General features: G+C 58.7%; 2 protein-coding genes across 11 annotated transcripts; both read right to left on the reverse strand.

The window, feature by feature from the left end:
• Positions 1–56: 56 nt before the first annotated feature.
• Positions 57–1559, reverse strand: LOC133509962 (cytochrome c oxidase assembly protein COX20, mitochondrial). The gene is made up of 4 exons (XM_061837558.1): positions 1179–1559; positions 573–687; positions 417–480; positions 57–329 (listed from the first exon to the last, which is right to left on the reverse strand). The coding sequence occupies exons 1-4, from the start codon at positions 1221–1223 to the stop codon at positions 176–178; spliced, it is 378 nt and encodes a 125-aa protein (XP_061693542.1). The 5' UTR covers positions 1224–1559; the 3' UTR covers positions 57–175.
• A 641-nt stretch (positions 1560–2200) lies between these two features.
• Positions 2201–21463, reverse strand: arfgef3 (ARFGEF family member 3). Of its 10 annotated transcripts, none has more exons than XM_061837503.1 (42): positions 21224–21463; positions 20151–20202; positions 19686–19767; positions 19478–19618; positions 19341–19409; positions 18653–18769; positions 17898–17943; positions 17732–17816; positions 17554–17658; positions 17191–17303; positions 16895–17130; positions 16676–16788; positions 16383–16515; positions 15915–16309; positions 15484–15851; positions 15221–15387; positions 14987–15152; positions 14749–14853; positions 14475–14675; positions 14277–14387; positions 13857–13995; positions 12843–13094; positions 12470–12603; positions 11967–12112; positions 11716–11895; positions 10834–10975; positions 10643–10765; positions 10228–10331; positions 9382–9526; positions 9164–9292; positions 8702–8881; positions 8087–8201; positions 7906–8008; positions 6814–6945; positions 6176–6294; positions 4755–4917; positions 4224–4363; positions 3943–4114; positions 3771–3872; positions 3047–3544; positions 2650–2941; positions 2201–2535 (listed from the first exon to the last, which is right to left on the reverse strand). In XM_061837503.1, exons 1-42 carry the CDS (start codon positions 21306–21308, stop codon positions 2297–2299), a joined length of 6639 nt encoding a protein of 2212 aa, XP_061693487.1. In that variant the 5' UTR covers positions 21309–21463; the 3' UTR covers positions 2201–2296. The 10 variants fall into 10 exon arrangements, with proteins under 10 accessions (XP_061693487.1, XP_061693486.1, XP_061693489.1 ...); XM_061837502.1 differs by having other exon boundaries at positions 14265–14387; XM_061837505.1 differs by having other exon boundaries at positions 3047–3267; positions 3409–3544; positions 7906–8201; positions 14265–14387.

Here is a 21463-nt window from a genome sequence, read left to right on the forward strand (position 1 = left end):
TGACAATCGCAAGTTAGACGAGCTGTCAAATCAATCATCATCATTTGGAAAAGGGATGAATTTGACGCTCACGTGGCAGCGAAAGACAAACGGCCGCCACCGTTTTAATGTTTACGTACACGTTCACAAGTTGTCACGAAGCAGAGCCGTCGCCCTTTCAAGGAGGACGACGGGCTCACGTGGGGCCCGGCGAGCTTTGCGGGGGGCCGCCCCTCCGGGTACTGGCGGGGTCCGCGCCCGTCCCCTGGTAGACCAGCTTGTTCTTGATGCCGTCGCGGACGATCCGCTGCTGCGCTCGCTGCCTGGCGTTGCTCACGCGACAGTAGCACCTGCACCCCGACAACACGCTTCCTGTCAGTCACGGGGTGGGGGTGGGGGGGGGGACATTTCGTCCAGTGACGACACACTCGACTGACCAGGAAGCGAACGTGCCCAACAGGAAGCCCCCGGCGCCGACGTCAAAGGACCTTTTGACTCGACCTGCGCAAACGCAGAGGCGCCGTAAACACGTGACGAGCATCCAGACGTGACCCCCCCCCCCCACGCGCCCACGCGCCCACGCGCCCACTCACTGGTGGCCAAAAAGTGCAGAAGGCCGGCAGCCGACGAGGCTCCGGCGCCGTGCAGGACCGCCTCCCTGGCGCACGGCGTCTTCTCCACGTCCAGAATGCCCAGCAGGCGGTAGCCCTGCGCCCACAAACACACACGTCAATTTATTAGGAACGTCTCCGGAAAGCTTCGAAGGGGGTCACGAGGGTGCATTTGTGGAAAAAAACTCGACTCGTTTCGTTTGTGTGCGGGGAGCTTAATTCAGTCTTTCAATCAAGCAATTTAAGATCGTCGAATAATATCAAATGAAAACATCCTGAATCTACAAAACAATCGTACAACGTCTCAAATAGCTAAATATTAGCTTTAAAGAATTACAAAAGTAAAAAAAAAAAAATACTATAAATTAGTAGAGTAAATCTCCATATTTGACTTTCGAATGGCAATTGTTAGTATTAATATGAAGTAACGTTGTTGAAAATGCGTCACTTCAAGTGTGCCGTGGGTCATAGTTTGAAATTTTCGACCAGACGACAAAAAAAAAAAAAAGAAAAGATTTCGCTCTCGCCAAAGCTAACTCGATGTTACCGAACGAACGTCAAGTGAACGTCACGTCCGCTCAAGCTCACCTTTTGCTTGCTCGTCTCTTCTTCTTCTGCTGCTTTCTCGGACATTTCAGCTCATATGCGCCGCTTGGCTTGTGGAACAATATTTCTGTTGATGAAGATGAAAAGATGCGAAGAAATCGACCTTTGCAGCAGTTCCGGAGGAGGTGCGATCACTCTTAATGTCCGACTTGTCTGAAGAGAAGGAACCTTTTGTTCCGCTTGACGTCTCAACATCAGTCGAGAAATTCAGCGTTCCCCGTTGAAACAACAATTTCACCGAAAAATGGGCCGTCACACACGATGGCGCCGTGAAAACCCGGACTCCGATTTGCTGAGCACAAGCTGCCGGAACTCCAGTGATTTCCGGGTTGTGTCTGTCGCCACGGTTACCACGCGGCCATCTTCCGGCTTTTACATACAGCTGCGTGACGTCATCCCGCAGGCCCAACATCACGCAGTGCAACGTGCTCGACGCGCCTGCTCTCCGGCGCCCCCTTGCGCCTCTCATCCCCGATGACAACAACATTTGTTTTCGCATTTCCCTTTCAAAAGTGCCAGATTTGAAGTAGTCGATATATCAATCTCTTCATTTGCCAAGTGCGCCGGAAACACACTTTGCAATTCGTCGACGACGGGCGGCCATTGCGAAGATCATCGCTAACGTGGTCGTGCTGCGACGACGGCAACTCAACGGCGCTCACCAACAGCATCAAAAGATGTCGGCCTCCCGCCTCGCGGCCGGAACCTCTCATCGCAGTCTCCGAGACGCCGGAGATCCGAGGACTGAATGACATCTGCGGTCGGCGGAGCACCTGGAGAGAGCGTCACGGGACCCCCGCTGGACCCGCTGCAGTTTGCGTACCCGGCAAACGGGTCGGCACGTGACACCGCCGACACGGGACCGGACGTGAGGACCTGGTTCGTGGATTTCAGCCCGACGCGCAAAACCGTCATCCGGGAACTCCTCTCGCTGACTTTGCGAATAAAGACGGCTCATTGCGACACCCGCAAGTTAAGGAAGGAACAAGACGGACCGGCCAAGATCAGACAGGGAGCCGCTCGTCGCAGGACATTTAATAGCGGAAACAAGGCGAAAACCCAGAAATAGGACTTGGGATACAGGAAGTGACGGCGAACAATCAATATCGACAAACAAGCCACGAGCGCATCACGCCAGACGTCGGAGTCACGCCACGATGTCGTACAGCCTTCCCACGCGAGCCAGCCAATCGCGCAGGGCCTGGCGCACGCGGGCGTCGCCGACGTGGCAGCTCAGCTGGCACAGGCTCGGGTAGAGCGCCGGCTGAAGAGACAGGAAGGTCCGGTCCGGGAGGAGCAGGACTCCATTCAGCAGCGTCGCCACCATGCTGCTCCACGCCTGAGGGCACACGCACGAGCGTCGCGTCACGTCGCGTCGCGTCGCGGCATGCAAAAAGCAGGCGTGACCCGTCGACGTCGCGGTGGCGCCGGCCAAGTCGAGCCGTACTGTGACCTGGATCTGCGCGTGCGCGTCCGCCGTGGCGACGTTCCCGTGGGAGCCGACGGCCGAGCCCGATCTGGACCGGAGGACCTCGGCGCCGGCGCTGTGCGAGTGTCTGAGGGCGGGCGGGCTCTGCTGCTCGCGCGGGTGGCGTCTGCCGTCCTGCTGCCGCTTCCTGCGTTTGTATTGGCTCACCAGCTTCCCCAGGCTCCTTTCGGTCGCCATGGAGACCAGCTTGTTGCCGGCGCTCTCCCACCAGTCCTTCCCGCCGGCCCGGAAGCTGGGAGGGAGGCTTCCTGCGCAGCTGCATGACAGCACACGCCGGCTCTGTCTCAAGCAAACTCCTCAACTCACTTCGACCCGGCGAGCGACGGCGACATAGCGTTAAGTGCACGGCGTGAAGGCCGACCTGAATCCGGGACTCTGGGCGGGCGTGTCCTCCGACGACGACGACGCGCCGCCACGGGCCCGGCGACCCGCGACCCCGCCTTCTTCCGAGGGCGTGCGGCCCCCCGCCGACGCGGCCGCGGACGAGTGTGACGGCGAGAGCGGCAGGAAGAGGGCGCGGCGGTCTCCTCCCCGAGGGGGCGTCGCGCCGGCCTCCTCCTCCTCCTCCAGGTCTCGATGCATCTGGACGTAGGCGGCGCACACGTCCGCGCTCAACTTGTGAAGACGCATCACCAGCCACGCCCAGTCCGGCCCGGCGCTCAGGGACGCCGCTGCCGCCGCTCGCCACTGGTGGCGCTTGTCGCGAGCGCGGGGCGGGCTCACCTGCGTGCGCGTTGGGGTACGGGAGGCGCGTTAGTTCCCCATCTGAGACCCGAACGGGCGCTTCTTCTCTCTTCTCCTTGCAAATTGCACTTTTGCTTTGACGCGACCCCGAAAAGCAAAAAGAAAACGGCGCCACCTGGTCAACACAAACGACACCTTTTGGAACAAAGCAAATGACGGCACAATTGGTTGAATATTAGATTTGCATAACAATTTGCTGTACGCGCAAAGCAAACTTGACCACCGAGAGTTGCCACAAGAAGTTCCGCGGGAATCCTGGCGCCGACCACTCCCCGAGAGCTCGACCGTGGGAAACTAAACGCACGGAAACGGGCCAGGCCGCGGGCGACCCGGCACCTCACCTGCGCCGTCTCCTCAAAGATGTCTTCGTCCTCCGAAGACGCCGATCCGGGACCGGAAGAGTCCGAGCTCCCGTCGTCTTCCTCGCCGAGGATCTTCTTGACCTGCCGCGAACATCGAGCGCGTTCACGGAAGCGAGGAGGAGGCGGGGCCGACGGGCAAACGCGCCGGTACCTGCTGGGCCGTCACGGCGTCGGCCTGAGCCGAGATGGCGCCGAGCAGCGCCTGCGCGTAAAGGTCGAAGCTCACGGCCGCCTGGCGGTACAAATTGGCCGCCGCGCGGACGCCCGACACCTTCATCAGCAGGTACTTCAGACCCGGACGCGTGTCGAAGTCGCACGCCGTCCTGCGTCAAGGTCAACACGCCAGACGTCAGGAGTGACACGTCGCCAGGAAAACAGCAGACGCCAGCTCGGAAAGCCGAAACGGCCGACCGGTCCCCGGCGTCGTGGCACCTGTACGAGTCCAGCAGCAGGTCCAGGATGATTGACAGGTTGGCCGTGGACACGTAGCGCAGGAAACCCGCCGCCGGACGCGCCGGTTCAGAGGTCACGGGCGTCGCCTTCCCCTGGCTGTCCGGCTGCTTGACAAACTCCTTCGATTGATCGATCGATCGATATATCAATCAATTTGCTACATGTACTATGGAGTTTAACGCCCAACCAATCAATCAATCAATCGGCCGCTATTGGCGCCTTTTCAAAATATTGCCATAAAGCTTGCATATAACGTGTAAACCATTGAACACAACTACGACAGACGACGATAACGACTTTTAAAAAACGGCAAAAATCGACAACAAGTAAATTGGCCAATCTTAACCAAAGGGCAAAATATTTGAAAACGTCCTGCCCGTCATTTTTATCGTTAACGTTAATCGTGTATTTCTTTATTTTAAACGACTCGGCCGATTGATCGGTGACGGGCGTTTATTCCGCCGCACGTCGGGACCCGGACCGGCATATTCTGGGCCCAGTTGCGCGTACCTCCAGTAGGATGTGCGAGAGGTTCTGGAGGAGAACCTGATGCGACAGCAGGCTGACCACCACGTTGCGGAACGGAATCCTGGCGGACCCCCGCCCGGCGCAAGCAGACCACACCGTGAGCGAGTACGCGGGAGCGAGCGAGCGAGCGCGCTTGCGTCTGTAGCTGCAAAAAAGGAAATCTTACCCGACCTTCCTAAAAGCACAAAGGTGGGGGGGGGGGGGGGCAAAAATGGAGAAATTGAGGCGGGTCCAATTGAAAACGGCAGGGGGGGGGGGCAAAAATGGAGAAATTGAGGCGGGTCCAATTGAAACGGCAAGGGGGGGGGGCAAAAATGGAGAAATTGAGGCGGGTCCAATTGAAACGGCAAGGGGGGGGGCAAAAATGGAGAAATTGAGGCGGGTCCAATTGAAACGGCAAGGGGGGGGTCAAAAATGGAGAAATTGAGGCGGGTCCAATTGAAACGGCAAGGGGGGGGGGCAAAAATGGAGAAATTGAGGCGGGTCCAATTGAAACGGCAAGGGGGGGGGCAAAAATGGAGAAATTGAGGCGGGTCCAATTGAAACGGCAAGGGGGGGGGGCAAAAATGGAGAAATTGAGGCGGGTCCAATTGAAACGGCAAGGGGGGGGGGGGGCAAAAATGGAGAAATTGAGGCGGGTCCAATTGAAACGGCAAGGGGGGGGGGCAAAAATGGAGAAATTGAGGCGGGTCCAATTGAAACGGCAAGGGGGGGGGGCAAAAATGGAGAAATTGAGGCGGGTCCAATTGAAACGGCAAGGGGGGGGGGCAAAAATGGAGAAATTGAGGCGGGTCCAATTGAAACGGCAAGGGGGGGGGGCAAAAATGGAGAAATTGAGGCGGGTCCAATTGAAACGGCAAGGGGGGGGGGCAAAAATGGAGAAATTGAGGCGGGTCCAATTGAAACGGCAAGGGGGGGGGGGGGGTCAAAAATGGAGAAATTGAGGCGGGTCCAATTGAAACGGCAAGGGGGGGGGGCAAAAATGGAGAAATTGAGGCGGGTCCAATTGAAACGGCAAAGTCGTCGCGTTTGTCTTTGGCGAGAAAAATACAAATGTCGTTAACGTCTTCAGAAAATGCTGAAAACGTTCGGACACCTTAGGAAAAATGCTACTTTTTGTTACCCGTCACAAAAAAAAAAAACCCAAACACACCCGCATCAGTGGAACGATTGATAGCGCCCCCCGGCGGCCGAGGGAGGCATCGCAAGGAGCGTTCCACTGGTGAAAGATGGATTTTGGACAAGCGTGGTCACATCAAAAAAAAAAAAAAAAACCAAACAAAAAAAAAATCAGCTTACAACAGTTTCACTTTTCTGGGGCTTTAGCTCAGAAAAGGTGTCATTTCGGTCTCAAGGAAAAGTAAGAAAACAAAAGCCAAAGCGCACAAAGCTGCGCGCGTCACCTGCTGCGTGCTTGGCGCTCGTGCGGCGGCTCCATGATCAGAAGACACGACGGGGCCAGCTCCAAACCGTCCTTTGGGTTGGGCGTCTTCGGGGGACGCTGACTGTCCAACGTGAACACCTGACGCACGGCACGCGCCACACGTCGGTCACGTTGGCCCGCACGCACGCACGTCGGCCGGACCGGATCGCTCCACTCCCGTTTGGAAAATCACTTTCGCTTTCAATTATGGGTCGCTGTTCTCTCGGGGGAAGTAGCCGGCCGGCGTCATTTCTGCACTCGTGTCCGCAGGCGACGCGTGCAGATCGCGCAACTGCGTTTGCGACTTTCGTCTCTTTCAAGTTCCCGACACCGTGGAATTTGAGACGATCGATACTTTTTGGAAACGGGACAAAACGCGGCAGGAAAAGGCCCAAATCGCACTTGGTGTTCTTTTGCGTCCTTAGCATTACTCGGCAAAATATGCAAAACGGCAAAACCAAGTAAACGACGGCGAGGGAAGGAACCCGTCCGTCCGTCCGTCCCAGAAGCGGCTTTGGCCGTCGGGACAAGAGCGAGCGGAGGGACGGCCGAGGAAACGACGGCGTGACACGGTCCGGTCCGGTCCGGTCCGATTCAACGGTGCTTCGAGCGAGCGACCTGCTGCGCCATGGCTCGGATCCGCCAGGACTCGGCCTCGGCCGACGCCGACGGGGAGGGGGCGGCCACCTTCACTTCGCAGGCGTCGCCGCAGAAACTGTCGGAACCGCTCTGGAAACACGACACCAGCTTCTGCACACACACACACACACACGCAAAGGTCGGTCAAGCCAGAAAACTTCCCAAAATCAAAATCAAATCAAGGCCGCAAAGTCGACATTTGGAAGCTTCGCTTATGCCATCAGATGCTCACGTGTGACGCTCGATTGAGGCGCACTTCTTTTCCTTGACGTCATCGGACTCGAGAAAAAAATTGAAAAAAGTGGCTGTAGGCTCATGTCATTTTTGCCAGATATGATAAGTGGGAAAGAAAAGACAAAGTCAGTCCTTCCAATTGCAAACTCGTTGAGCGAATCCAAAATCGGCGATATTGTTATCATCGTTACCATCCGGCCGTACGTTGACATACAAGCGCCCCCAGAGTCCAATTTTTGGGGATTATGAGGGTCACGTGGAACCATTTTGCAGACCTTACTAATAGATGGTTGATTTGATCAAGAACGGGGAAAAATGTCCTTTCCAAAGGCATTTCAATTATTGGCAGCTGCCGTCCACATGCGTGGTTTTTTTTTTTTTTACCTTCAGAAGAAAAGACGAGCCCGGAGGCAAAAAGTCCGGATGAGGTTGCGCCGCCGCAGCCTCGGCGCACGTCGACGCACGCGCAATTTGCAACACATAATAAGATGGAGGAGGATAATGGTCTGAAAACGTTTGTGCGCGTAAAACCACAATGACCATAAAACGTCTCCATGACAACACTGCAGGAATTTTGACTCTCTGCTCGCACGTCACGCGCCCGAGAGCCATCGCGATTCATATAAAGGTCGAGAACTGCAATAACATGAAACCTTCATATTAACCCCCCCCCAAAAAATACAATAATAATAATAATGATAATCAGTTCGCGAGCCACCAGTTTGAGACCCAAGATGTCAAGCCTTTGATGAGTAGTTGGGTGAACATTTATTCACTTTTGGAGGTCAACATGGCAACTGCCACCATTTTGATGAAACGGCTAGCGTGTGCGCGTACCTTGACAGGCTGCAAGGTAGCAGAGAAGGCGTCCCGCAGGGCACAACAGGCCAACCTCCACATTTCCTCGGTGAAGACCGGACCCCCCGACACCAGCACGTACCTGCGGCCGACACGCCAACGCCGCGTCAACGCCAAAGGAAGGACGGGTTTTCCGTTCGCTTGTGTGTGAGCGTGCGACCTGATGCAGGAGCAGCCCACTCTGGAGACCGCCTCGGCCGGTTGCGACACGCACGACACCAACAGCCCGAAGAGCTCCTTCAACATGGCGTCCATCCAAAACTCGCAGGCTCCATCTGGAGCGCAACACCACATTCGTGAATTCCTTCCCTTCCCCGACGGGAGAGGCCGCGCGACGTGACGCCGGACGGCCAAGGAGACAACTGAGCGACGACGCGAAGCCGCGCCGGCTGACGTTTCGCAACGCGCAAACGTCAAACACAGCGAAAGCCACGCAAGAGACGGCTTCTATGGCAGATCTCAGATGCGGCCGCACCGGGCGGAAGATTCGGGTTCGGCAAGAACCGAAAGTCAGAATGTTTCGGGCTTGAAACGGAAAGCAAAGGCCGCAAATGACACTTTTGGCTCGACGAGGCCTCAGAAAACGAGTTTTTGTCGCCGATTCTGTTTTGATGGCAACATTTTCCAATCATGGCGCTTCCCGCCTTTCCTGGAACCGGAACTGGAACGCATTCAATCTATGCTTTGAGACACGAGAGCTCGGAGATAAGACCACGGTCACGGAACCGACGGAAGGCTCGTGCGACGGGCCCAGAAAGAAAGGTCGACGCGTCACCTGCGCGCATGAAGGTGTCGACGTGCTCCACCACCAGCTCGCAGCAGAGCCCGACGGCATGTTTGAAGTTGGCGGCGGCGGCGGCGTCCCAGTAGGCGTGGTCGCCGTGGCTCCGCTGCAGCCACAGCGACATGACGGGAAGCAGCAGCCGCACCACGGCGAAGATTGCGAAGCCCGGACCTGCCGGACGAGAAAAGCGCCGCAACCGTTGTTACCTTTTGCAAATCTTTCCAGCTCGTCAGTGCGATACTTTTGGATGCGACGGTAGGTGCGCGCAAGCTAGCTAGCCTGCCCGGGACGACTGTAGACCAGTTGCGACTGGCGCCGTCCTCCTGATCGTCCATCTTTGTGCGTCAACTAGTCCCAAATTCAGGCAGAGGTGGACAATCCCCACCTTCGCACGTTTGTATTAGTCTCGCCGACCGGCAACCGCTTGACTCGTCGGTTCGACCCCCCCCTCACCTGGCACGACGGCGATCTCTCGCAGGAGCAGGAAGAGCAAGTCCAGGGTGGGCGGCTGATGTCGGCGGGGGCAGTCGGACACGGCGGTCGCCAGCTGCTCCAGAAGAAGAATCCACACCTGGATCAGGCCTGAGGGGAGGAGCCGCACGTCACCGGCCGGTCCCGGGGGGGGGGGGGGGGCGCCACCCCGGAAGCGGCCGCCGCCCTGCCGGGCTCACCCGTGTCGTCGTCAAGGTCCCGCAGGACGCCGTCCAGCGCGTCCTCGCCGGCCGCCGAGAGCTCGCGCGACCGCACGGGCAGGCTGGCGAGCCGCCCCCCCTGGAAGACGGGCTTGGATGGCATCTTGTAGATGTTGGCCAGCAGCTGACGGAGGAAAGAAACGGCGACCAAAAGCCGGCGGCCGGCCAAGAAGTCGCTCGGCTCAACCGCTTCTCGTCATTTTACCTCGAAATCTTTGGCTCAAAGTTTTGACGGAAACACAATTGCAATCATTCCCTGGCACTTGTTCTTCATCAAAAGATTCAAACTTGGAAGATTGTTCACGTCCCTTTCCGTTGGGCGTTGCGACCAAATGAGTTTCAGGACGTGCTTTGGGAAGATATTCATCAAGTTTTCGGCCACCTGGGATTTCTGTCCCCGTGCTTACTCTGGCGTTCCCCGCGACCGGACCAAACCAGAACAGCGAGTCTGGAGAGGGATTGGATGCTCCCCATCTTGCACTTGATCACGTTCAAAGGGATAAAGAAAGGACGCCGGTGAGAATAAAAGCGCCACCGGAATCGGGCTGACGATTCACCGGAAGGCGGAAGCCGTTCACGGCCGTTGCGCCCGTGCGTGGCCGTCGCTTTTCATCGTCAGGCCTAACGGATGGAACGCACTTTTCTCACTTTCTGTCCGCTCATGTACCGCGGCGCCGGCACAAACAAAAAAAAAAAAAAAAACAAGCCCAAATTGGTGCGCGTATCTTGTCCGGGTGGCCCGAGCGAGACGGGAACGCGGAATCGGCCGAACAATCCCAAAGCAAAGATCGGCGGCGGGCGGACGGGAAAAGACGTTCCGCTCACCTGAGAGCATCTGCGCAGGTAGCCCAGCGCCGGCCGGCAGAGGTCGACGGATTCGCGGGACGCCGCCGTCGCGCAGTCGCTCGTCTCCTTGAAATCCGCCTCGCCTGGGAGGGTGGAGAAGAAAACCTAAACCGAGGCACACGGATGCATCTGTTCTTCTCTTCACAGAGTCGCCCGATGCCAGAGGTAAATGAAGAGAATTAAAATCCTGCTTATAACGGATTCCACCCTTCACATTTAAAAAGCGCTTTGAGGAATTTATTTCCCAAGTAGAGGCGCGCCTGTCGGCGCCAAGCAACATTTACATCCTCGGAACGTAGTAGCTTCCGCTATTGTGGCGACGACGACATGTGACTCACCTGTCGACGGGGGCGCTGCGTATGCATTTCTGTCTCTCGCCGGGCCCCCCACCTACCTAAGCCTTTGACGAACTTCATGAGGCACATGATGTAGTCCGTGGCGGCGTTGGCGAACACCTGGATGTCGTCCGTGCCAATGAAGGCCTCGAAGACGTCAAAGACGGGCGCGGGACGCTCGCCTGCCGACCGCGGAAACGCCGTCAGCGTGCCGCCGCCCGTCGCGGCGCACGTCCCGCAGTCTACGCACCCAGGCGGCATTCCGCCAGCGCGGAGTCGCCGGCCTCCATCTTGCCGCCGTGCGCCGTCCTGAGGGCGCTGAAGAGCGGACGCCAGCCGGAGAGGATGCGAGGAGAACACATCTCCACCAGTTCGCCGATGGACGTCACCACCTGGACGACGCCGCGGCCAAACACAAACGCGACACGTAACGCTCACGTTCTGCGGTTTGCCCTTGAAAAAATAAAAATCGATAAAACACGCCCGGCATTCTCCCGTCCAGACTTGTGCCGCACCCGCCGGGCACAAAGTGGAAACGTGAGCGCGGCCGCCAAAGAGGCGCGACTGCGTCGACGCCGCACGCGAACCCGAGCCTTCGTCGGACGGAGGACGGGCGACAATCTGCGTCGAGAGGGTGAGAAGCGAGAGAACGAGGACGGAGGCTGCTTTCGTATTCGCATGGGGAAATTCTGACTTTGTCGGAAGCACAGGAACCCAAATTGATCGTGAAGGGGGGGGGGGGGGGGAACCAGAAAAAGGTTCCAAAAAAATGAATCATTCTAGACTTTTTTTTTTTCCCCCCCAAATCAAATCGGCGGTGTCACGTTACGGCGTGAAAGAAGAAGGGATGGGAAAAAAAAAAAGAAAAACAAAAGGAGGTCAGCAGGCAACGAGGAGGTCACGGTTGGCTCGGCTGACTGATCGGTCGCCGCTCAAAAAGGTCGAGAGCCCAAACTGAGCTCCACGGAGGAGGGGCCTCTGGATCTCTGAACTCTGTTTGCAGCGCCAGTACGGAAGCGCCTCGTTGCTTTTGTGGTGCGCTTTCGAGCGACCGTGGCAAGACGTTTTGACGGCGAAGAAATAACGCCACTTGAAAGCTAGCGCGAAGGGAGTTGGCGGGCGCCGGCGTCACCTGGTCCTGGACGTCGTCGTCGCACAGTTCCAGCTGCATGATGTGCTCGAAAGGTCGGAAGAGCGCCTCGTTGAAGCGGAAGTGGGGAGGCTCGGTCCAGCCGCTCAGAACCTCCGTCAGGACGTCGTGGATGAAGGAGACCGCCTTCTGCGACACGTGACGCTCCTTGTGGCACGCCGCCTGCGGGACGGGACGATTGGAGGCGGGCCGGACGGGGGGGGGGCGGCGTGGGCCCCGGCGCGGTAGCCCACCTCCACCAGGTGCGGCGCCACCACGCTCCAGGCCCGCATCTTGTGCAGCAGCGGCCTGTCGGGGTTCCTGACGATCCTCAGCGCGGCCTCGCCCAAGCGGAAAAGGTGCAGCGAGCTCCGACGCGCCCACGTCCACTTGGCTTCTCCTGCGACGCCGCAAAAAAAAAAAAAAAAAAAAGAGCCGTTTGACACGCTTTCGACAACTTCCACACAAACTGCACAAGTTTCTTCCTCCACGCGTCACGTGTGGAAAAACGAGACTCTTGGTCAGCGTTTGGGGAGCAATACAAAGCGGAGAACTCGGGACGACTTCATTTTTCCAACAGTGAGCTCGGAACTGAACAAGCGTGGACTGAACTTCGGCGGTCGGGTCCAAAAGCTTCCGAGGTGGGCCCGGCCCACTCCTCGCATCTTTTCCCAGACGTTGCCACTCAAATATCGCCACCAAATCGTCGAGGCAACTTGCGGCGGCTCCACTTGCGTGTGCGTGGGCGTGCTCGTACCCGGCGTGGCGAGCGAATAATCTCCCGTGTCGGCGACGGCGTGGAAGAGTTGACGCTGTGACGCTTTCCTGAGCTGCTGCAGGAAGGCCACCAGGGAGGCCAAGTTGAGCTTGACGCACGCGTCTTCAAACAACCTGAAAAACAGAAGGCGCTTCACTTTGGACCGCCGAGAACGGAAAGAACAAACGGGTCGACTTTCAGGGAGGAGACGTCGCCGGCGGGAATAAGAACTGTTCCGTCGAGCCTCGACCCGCCCGTCAAACGCCGCGCCGAGATCCCGGGAGCCTACGACTGACATCTTTGCCGTCGCTCGTTGCTCGACGCTCAGATTCAGATGGGGGAGGAGAATTTTCGGCTTCGGGTTAATCCTCACCTGTCGGCCTGCGTAGACAGCGCGCAGACGGCCTCGGCCGCCCCGGAGCCCGTCAACAGGGTTCCGCCTTTCAGGTCCTGAGCGAGAAGCTCCCGGACGGTCGGCGGCGGGCCGGCATCCGGGGCGTCCGCTTCGGCTCGGGCCAGGCCGTCGGGGTCCGGGGGCGCCTCCTGCTGGCGGCGCCGGGCGAAGGCGTGAGACGACGGGTCGCTGAAGTGGGCGTGCTCCAGAGAACTGACGTACTCGCTCACCCTGATGCCCGTCCGCACACGCACGCACGCGCGCGCGCACGCACGCACACACACACACACACACACACACACACACCATTGTTTCATTGGTGATAATGCAATAAACCATAATGTATCCAATTCAAATACACAATTTCTTATTCTTGACCTCAAACTTTGTTCACGACTCCATCCATCCATTTTCCGAGCCTCAATCGCAGGGCACGTAGAGGCAAAGGAGCTTTCAATTTGGAGTCGCCAATTTAACTTTGGTGCACACAAAATTGAAGGGAAGGGAATTCAACCAAAGAAGCGCTTTTCGACTTTGGACCAGGCGGCGAGCGTTCGCTTCGTCTGCGTGCGACGACAGAAGCTCCTGGTGAGTCTTCTCGCTTTCAATTTCTGCCTTTGACTGTTTGCAGGCCCCGTAGCTCAGCGGTTAGAGCACCGGGGGTCGTGGGTTCGTATCCCGCCGGGGCCTCCGCTCCCCGGGAAGGCTTGCGTCAGGCGTAAAAATTGTGCCGTGGCGACCCCGAAAGGGACAAGCCGAAAGAGGTTTTTGTTCAGTCAACGGTTCAAAGTCCTCGCCCGCGGGCCGGGCCATCGCACCACCGTCAGCGGTTCTTTTGGAGCTCACTTGGAACTCAAATCTCGCCTTGCGACACACGACAAAGTGACAAATGTCAGAAATGGAGCCGTTCCCAAGTGGAGGAAACGCCGTCGCGGCTCACTAAGTGCTGCGTGCGTGCGAGAGAGTCCGCATAGGTGTGTGCACTCGGCCCACCTGAAGACGTGCGTCCAGCAGTCGCCGTTGTGGCTGCCCATCTCCAAAGCCACGTTCAAGATGGCGTCCATGCACAGCACGTGGGCGGCGTGCAGCCGGACGCCGGCAGGTCGCGACCTCTGCTCCAGCCGCTGCTTCGCTGCACACACGCGGTAACTCGCACACTCTTGGGAAACACTCGCCAAATCCGGCCCGCGACATCCACGTCCTGATTTGGATCCGGGCAATCCGGGAGGTCCGCCCGTGCCGGAGGACGAATGAACGCCTCCGGGTTATCCGTCAGTTACGCGGATAGCGGGACATGACGCACCGGCCGTGGGTCGTTCTCTCTCATAGCAATTTCTTTTTCGAAATCAATCAACGGGACTGCTCCCGATTCAGCCGCGCGCCGGTCGTCACGGTTTCCACCTGTGCGATCACCTTGCGTGACGGCGTCCCCCGCCTCGGGACCCTCCCCGTCGTCGCGCTCGTCCCGCACGCAGGAGGCGGTGGCCATTTGGGCCAAGGCCGACGCGCAGTTGGCGGCCACGCCTGCGCGCGAGATACGTACAGAGTGAAAAAGTTCAGATGACGCGCCCACGGCCACTCGCTGCTCCGGCGTGCGCTCGTCGAGCTTACCGAGGGCGCAGCTGAGCGCGGCGGCCTGCCGGAGTCCGTCCAAGCTGAGACAAACGGCGTCTCTCTCGCGCTGGCTCTGTTCCCTGGCGAAGAGCGGCGAGGTTCCGGAGCCGGCCGCCACGCGGCCCGTGAGCGGCGCCGACAGAACCTCCGTCAGCTCGCTCCACACGCCCGTCAGGAGGAAGCGGGAGAATACGGCGCCTTGGGGAGGAGACGGCGGGCGTTACCGCGGAGACAGCGTCACCTCTCGGCACACCGACCCCTCCGTACGGACCCGCCGCGACGGCGTCGCCGGTCGCTCGCTCGCGGGAGGGGGCCGGTCGGCCGAACCTTCCCATCAGCTGACCGCCGACGGCGCTGCTGCCCAGACCGTCGATATCTGCGGGGAGGGGGCGAGGGTGCCATTCATTGGCGTGCGCGTCATCGTCGTCGGTTTTAAAAAAAAAAAAAAAAAAAAACAATTCTTTGGGACAGAGACGGACGGGCCTTGGTCACGTGCGGAAATGCCGTACCGGTCAGCGCGGCGATAAGCGGCGCCGCTTTGTCGTCGGGCGCCGCCCAGTAGCCCGCCTGAGCTAGCAGGTCTCGCTCCAGAACCTGACGATAGACCTCCTCGATCCACGCCGGAGACAAGACCACCAGGACGCCGCTGCTCTGGATCACAGTCACAAAATCCTTCTGCGACACACAAACGGGAAGAAACTTTAATCAACAGGAAGTGGTCGGGAAGCAGACGGCGCCCTCACCAGGCCGAGGGCAGGAGGGGGCGCCCCCTGATGGTAGAAGTTGCAGTTGCGCAGTTTGAGGTTGAGCAGCAGAGCGTAGAAAGACAACAGGTAGACACCGTCGGCGTTTAGCAGCGATTGACAACTCAGAGGCAGCCCCGCCCCCACGCCCGGCGATGGGAGCCCACCTGTCGGAAAAGAGTGTGGGTGGGGGGGGGGGGGGCACACCCGGGTGGGTCAACGCAAACCTTTGAGGAATGCGCGCGTCGCCGGCGGGGGCTGACCGGCCTGCAGTCTCGAGCAGAAGTCGCTCGAGAAGTTCTGCACGCGTCGGTCGAGTTCCGCAGCAGCGGCGTCGTCGTCGAGGGCGAGGAGCTGCGGCAGCAGCGCCGCCAGCGACCTCACGAACAGACGGGCGCCGTGCTGGTCGGCCTCCTGGTGGCACAGCAGCTTGAGCGAGAGCGCGGCGGCCGCGCGCATCGAGCGCCGCGCCAAGGCGTCCGACGGACTGCGCTCGTCGTCGTCGTCGACCGGGGGCGCGTCGTCGGATCCCGCGTCAGACACGTCCGAACGGCCAGAGTCCTTCTCCGCCGCCATGGAGTACTGCTCGCACGAGTCCAAGTCCGTCCGAGACAGGTCCTGCTCCTCCACGCTGAACATCCAAAGAGTTCCCGTCAAGGTCGACGGCAGCCGCTCGCAACACGCGCCGACGCACCTGAAGTTGCTGTCGCTGTAGCGCGACGCCGGCACCTGGGCCGTTCTGCTTCTGCACTCCACCGACAGGAAATTGGTGACGTCCGGGTACGGGAGGGCGTGGCTCCGTTGGACTACATCGGGCGGAACCGCCTCCTTCCCGTCGCCGCCCTCCTGCCGCGGACGCGCCTCCTCCTCCAAAACGGTGCGGCCCGTGTCCGCGGTGACGCTAATGCTAACGCTGACGTCGGGGCCGCGCTCCACGGTGGCGCCGGAGGGGGAGGCGTCCCGGGGGGCCCCCCGGGAGGACAGGATGCGTCTCTGCCACAGGAAGTCGGCCTCGTTCACCTCCACGGACGCGCGAGACGACCCGGCGCCGTCCTTCAGCTCGTCCAGCCGACCCGCCAACAGACGAACCTGAAGACGCGCGACGTCGTCGGGATGCGGCCGCGTTCACGACGACGTCACAACGCGCGCAGACGGCGGATACCTGCTCGGGCGTGAGGCCCCGCCCCTTCGACAGCTCCTCCAGCGCGCGCAGCAGCGCACACGCACACGACACGCTCCAGTAACACGCCTCCACGCCGCCCTTGGCGCACGCCTGCATCATGCCGTCCATCACGCTGAACGCACACACACGCACGCACGCACGCACGCGTCGTCGGTTTAAAAAAAAAAAGTTCTTTGGGACAGAGACGGACGGGCCTTGGTCACGTGAGGTCATCCTCACAAGTGGCGTTGCGCTCCCGATGCGTCAACCAAAGAAGGGAATGGAGCACTTACAGTCGCAGCAGGTCCAGGTAAGACTTCCTCTTGGAGAAGGATCGCTTCCTGCCGTCGGGCTCGACGAGGCTCGGCCCGGCCAGGTCGAACAGCCTCTGAGGACTTCCCAGAATCTGAAAACAAAGATCGCACGCACAATTGAGGCCTGGCGCGGCGACGGCTCAAGTCTCCACCGCGTCGCGGGACGAGACGTCGGCACGATGGCGCCCCCCCCCCCACCTCTTTCGTGATGCGTATGGCCTCGGTCCGGTGCTGAGGCGGCGGGTAGAGCAGGATCCTGTGGTAGAGCGACTGCAGCACGGGCTTCATGGACTCCACGCAGCTCACTAGCCGAACCAGCTCGGCCGCCACGTAGCACACGCTACGCACCACCGGCGCGATCCTGGCGGGGGCGCCGGAGGAGCAGCCCGAGCCCCGGCCGCGGTCCGAGACCGCCTCCGCCTCCTGCGCGGCGCCTGGAAAACGCGTCGTTACGACGGCGGACGGCGAACGGCACGACCGGCGCGAGAGCCTACCCGGACACAGTCGCTCTGCCTCCGTCGCCCCCGTGTGGCCGTGGTGTGACCCGACGGTGATGTCGTTGAGCGGATTTCCCATGATGGCCACCAGCGACGGGCACAGCTGCTTCCTGATTCGGGGGGGGGGGGGGAGAGAGAGACACGTGACATTCATGCCACTGATCAACGAAACTGGAGAGCCTCACCCGAGCGAGTGCATCCATAAAATCAGTATTAAACTAAGAATGAAAAATAATAATAAATACAAATAGACGGGCAATCAAAAAAACTCGACTAATGGAAACGGGTGGCTTCCTCCGTCCGGTTCGCCCTCCCTCTCCTTTTGCCTTCCGGACCGGGTCGTGCGGCGTTTGCGTGTACCAGACGAGGTCGGTGAAGCGTCTGGACAGGTGCATTGTGGGAGGGCAGGAGCTGAGCACGGACAAGATGCTCTCCAGGTAAAGAAGCTGCAGCAGCTGCTCGTCACTGAGGATAAACGGGCGACACGGGTTAAGCGGACGTCGCGCCGTGGCCACGGCTCGACGTCCTCGTCGCTTACAAGTCGACCGACTCCAGCTTGTCACAGAAGAACGTCAAGACCGTCACGACGTCGTCGCACAGCGCCTGGCTGGTGGGCGACACGTCTGCGGAACGCGCAAATGAAATGATGACGCGCTTCGGATGAAAAGATGACAAGGGGGGGGGGGGGGCGGGGCGGCGTGTACCTTTTCCCTGCAGAGGGGGGGCAGCGGGCTCCTCTCCGTCCGCTTCCTGCGAACCACACGACACGTCACAACTTTGCCTTCGCAAAGTTTCCGCGGGTACTTCCAGGTGGGAAGCAACAAAGTACTGCAGAACGCGTGACGTTTTTTTTTTGTTTGTTTTTACGGCAGCACAGTAGTCGAGCGGTTCTGAGGTTGCGGGTCCAACTCCGGTTCGGCTCGTGTGGCGTTCGCACGTCCCCCGACGCGGCTCTACTTTACGACCATTTGGGAAACGGCCGCCGTTCTGCGGGCTGCACTTCGTACAGCTGCTCGCAAGACAAACAAAAACAAGAAGGTGGCCGCGACCCACCGGAACCACAAGTGGACCGACGGATGGATGGATCGGAAATGCTAACGGCAAAGGCCGACCTCGGACGGACCAAAGGCAGATTTTGTCGTCTCCGAGTTTGGACAGTTTACAAGAAGAACCGACATAATTGCATTTAAGGATAGAAGTCGAGTCCTTGTGAATCTTAGAAACATGTTTCGTTTTGGGTTTTTTTTTTTTTTTTTTCAACGATAACTCAACATAGGACCATCCAGTCGAAAAAAAAAAACCAAAATGTGACAATGACAGCCCTGATCCAGAAACATAGAAAAATGTTGAAAATGGCCAAATGACTTTGAGTAAAGTCAAGAGAGTACTTTTGCGTGTACTCTCACTGAAGTCGTCCTTTGCGAGTACTCGACATGTGTGATGGGCGGACGTGCCGGACCTCCTGTCGGTGTCGCAGCCGCAGCGTCAGATCGCCCAGAATCTGGCTGAGCGTGGCCCGGACCGCCGTGTTGATGCTGCGCTGACGACAGTTGCGGGCGTACGTCTCCATGCACACCTGCAGGCACAAGCACACGACGCTCGCTCGCTCGCCTTGACGTACGAGTCATTCGTTTCCTGGCCGCGCTCCGATCATCATGAGACGAAAATACTGTTCATCCGTTCCGGCCGCCGCAGCAATCGCGAGGTGGAGGGTGGGTAGTAAATAAATCAGATCGCTTGACACCGAAAAACGGAAACATTTCTGTCTGGAGGTCATCAAAATATTTATAGCACCGGAAGGCGTTCGGTTACTGTGCGCGTTCGCCACACGGACGCGCACAGTTGGGACATTTCCAAACTTTGCCAAAGACGACAGAGGAGCGACGTCATGTGCGAGCCGGATGAAAGAGAAGTTACCGCTTTTGGAAAAAATTCTATTCGTGGATTCACGCTTACTGCGAATGCAAAGGCTGATTTTGTTGTCACCAATTCTGGAGACTTTGTACGGCAGCCTCATCAGCGACATGTGCAGGTCGAGGACGGAAGTCCTGACGTTCAAAACGAGAATAAAAATGCACGTTGGAAAACTCAATCGGGGCTGCGGTTAGTCAAAACCGAAAAAGACAACGGCAGCAGCGCTTGGTCACCTGCGAGATGCGTAGAACCGAGTCGCCGTTGATGTCAAAGTTGGGCGAGTAGGTCACGCACAGGAGGACCTGCGGGGGGCGGAGCAAGAGGGAAGCCGGACGCCGACGGCAAAGCAGACGACGGCCGACGTTCTCACCTTCATCACCTCCACCTGCAGGTCCTCGTGCAGCGCCGGCGTGACGCGAACCGCCGCCAGCACTTGACTCACGAGCTGATTGTCCACGGGCTCCGCCTCCTCGCCGGCCCCGCCCACAAAGCGGTCCTCGCACAGCAGCTTCTGACGGGAAGACGCGGCCGTCAATCGCGGCGGCTCCCGACGGGTTAGTCGGCCGAACGGGAAGTACCTGCATGCCGCCGAGCGCCGTCTGGCCCAGTTTGACGTTTTTGGACTCCAGTGCCATCTGCAGAGGCAGAAGACAGCGCGCCCTGCAGGCCAAACGCCGCAACAGCGTGACCGTCTGCCCCGTTACATACTTGAGTCACGGAAGGTCACGGCAGTGTAACTAACGCAATGCTTCTCGAGTTGGGGGGGGGGGGGGGCCCTAGTGGGGATTTGCCCCACTAGAACAAAGTGGACTTGCGCATCCGTTGCAGTAGATTGAGCTTTATTTCTTTCTTTTGTACATTGGCCAAAGATTAGATGATCCTTTACGTACACGTGACATCGAGGTTACTCTCGGGGGGGGGGGGGGGGGGGGGGGGGTCGGGTCGTAACGGAAAACCATTGACGATCGTCACGTTACACGATGATCGTCATCACGTGACAGCAGCTGGAGTTGACGTTAGTTAGCGGTCCGAAATGTTCTTACCGCAGTTCTGCTGACGACAGCCCGGCTGATCCATTGCGGGCCTCGAGACTTTCTGGAGAGAAAAATTAAAAATGAAATCAAATCCAATGTCGTGAGCAATTTCAGTGCACAAGCAATATAACGTTTGCAGAAATCACACATTTGTACTGCTAAAAATCCATCCATCAATTTTCTGCGGCTGCTTATCCTTACGCGGGGATATTTCCAGCTCGTTGGGCCAAAAACACAACTCAAGCGGCCAACGTGGCTTCTGGTTCCCAGAGTTCCGGGCCACTCGGCATTTTCAATGAAATACTGCACACTTGGTGCTGGCGGTGGGGGGGGTCAAGTGTTTCGGTCAACACAATTTCCCCCGATGAAGATGCAAATACCAGCGACGTGGGTAACGGGAGTGCCAAGCGCTGGTGAATTTCCACAGCGCGACCCAAAAGTCCGCAAATGTACCGGTTCGGCCCACCCGAGAGGGAATTTGGGGGGGTGCCCCTTGAACTCTCGTTTGGCACCTGGGAATATTCTGAGGTCCATACGACCGGCTCGACATGTTGGAGCCACTTTTTAATAACGAAGCGTGACTGTCAAAGTACTTTTTTCACACGCTTCAAACTCAGCAAGCAAAAATCCAGTTTGTGTGATTATTATGAGCATCTACGCACACATCCGGGGGGGTGGGGGGGGGGGAATTCCATGGACACGACCAAAACGGATTTCATGGTTCGTCCATAAAACGAAAAGGAAAATGTGTGGCGGTTTGGTTGAAAACTGGAGACAACGACGTGACGTTGGAAGAGGCCCCGCCCCGCCCCGCCCCGCCCCCGATTTGGAGGCGTACGTGGGCTTTTCAAAGGTGTCCGAATCCCGTCGAGGTGCAATGTGGGATGCCGACATCCGGGAAGAAAACAGGTTCATTTTTGTCAGAACCGCAGAAAATAAAATCAACTAACACATCGACGTGGAGCCCGGCGAAAGGGGACCAAATGGATGGCAACAAGATGGCGATGACAGCATTTTAAAGGGGACTTGGGCCGACGTCGTTCCGCGTCACGGCGGCAGGTGGAGGCCGGCGACGGACTCACCGCTCGCCAGCACGCAGGCGTCGCGGAGGCTTTTGTGCTTGTGGCCGGCGGCGTCTTTGTGGAGCCTCCGCAGAACCTCCTCCATGGCGAGCGGCGAGCGACGAGCGACGAGCGACGCGGGCTCCGCCGCAATCCCGAGCCCGAACCCGTCAGAGGCGTGGTGACGTCACGGGGCCGGAACCGGAACCGGGAAGTGGCTCGGCGCTCCCCCTCCGCTCGTTTGCTTCGATTGACGTTGTG

Source organism: Syngnathoides biaculeatus, chromosome 12 (assembly GCF_019802595.1).
Source record: "Syngnathoides biaculeatus isolate LvHL_M chromosome 12, ASM1980259v1, whole genome shotgun sequence".
NCBI classification, from domain to species: Eukaryota; Metazoa; Chordata; class Actinopteri; order Syngnathiformes; family Syngnathidae; genus Syngnathoides; species Syngnathoides biaculeatus.

Bases quoted from the DNA above. Each gene is read 5' to 3' on its own strand.
- LOC133509962 (XM_061837558.1), bottom strand. From the start codon at position 1,223: ATGTCCGAGAAAGCAGCAGAAGAAGAAGAGACGAGCAAGCAAAAG. The intron at 481-572 runs GTGAGTGGGCGC...GCGTTTGCGCAG, and splicing joins TCTGCACTTTTTGGCCACCA to GTCGAGTCAAAAGGTCCTTT. The intron at 330-416 runs GTCAGTCGAGTG...GTCGGGGTGCAG, and splicing joins TTGGGCACGTTCGCTTCCTG to GTGCTACTGTCGCGTGAGCA.
- arfgef3 (XM_061837497.1), bottom strand. From the start codon at position 21,308: ATGGAGGAGGTTCTGCGGAGGCTCCACAAAGACGCCGCCGGCCACAAG. The intron at 17,131-17,190 runs GTAGGCTCTCGC...CGCGTTTTCCAG, and splicing joins GGCAGAGCGACTGTGTCCGG to GCGCCGCGCAGGAGGCGGAG. The intron at 9,293-9,381 runs GTGAGCCCGGCA...TCCTCCCCTCAG, and splicing joins GGACCTTGACGACGACACGG to GCCTGATCCAGGTGTGGATT.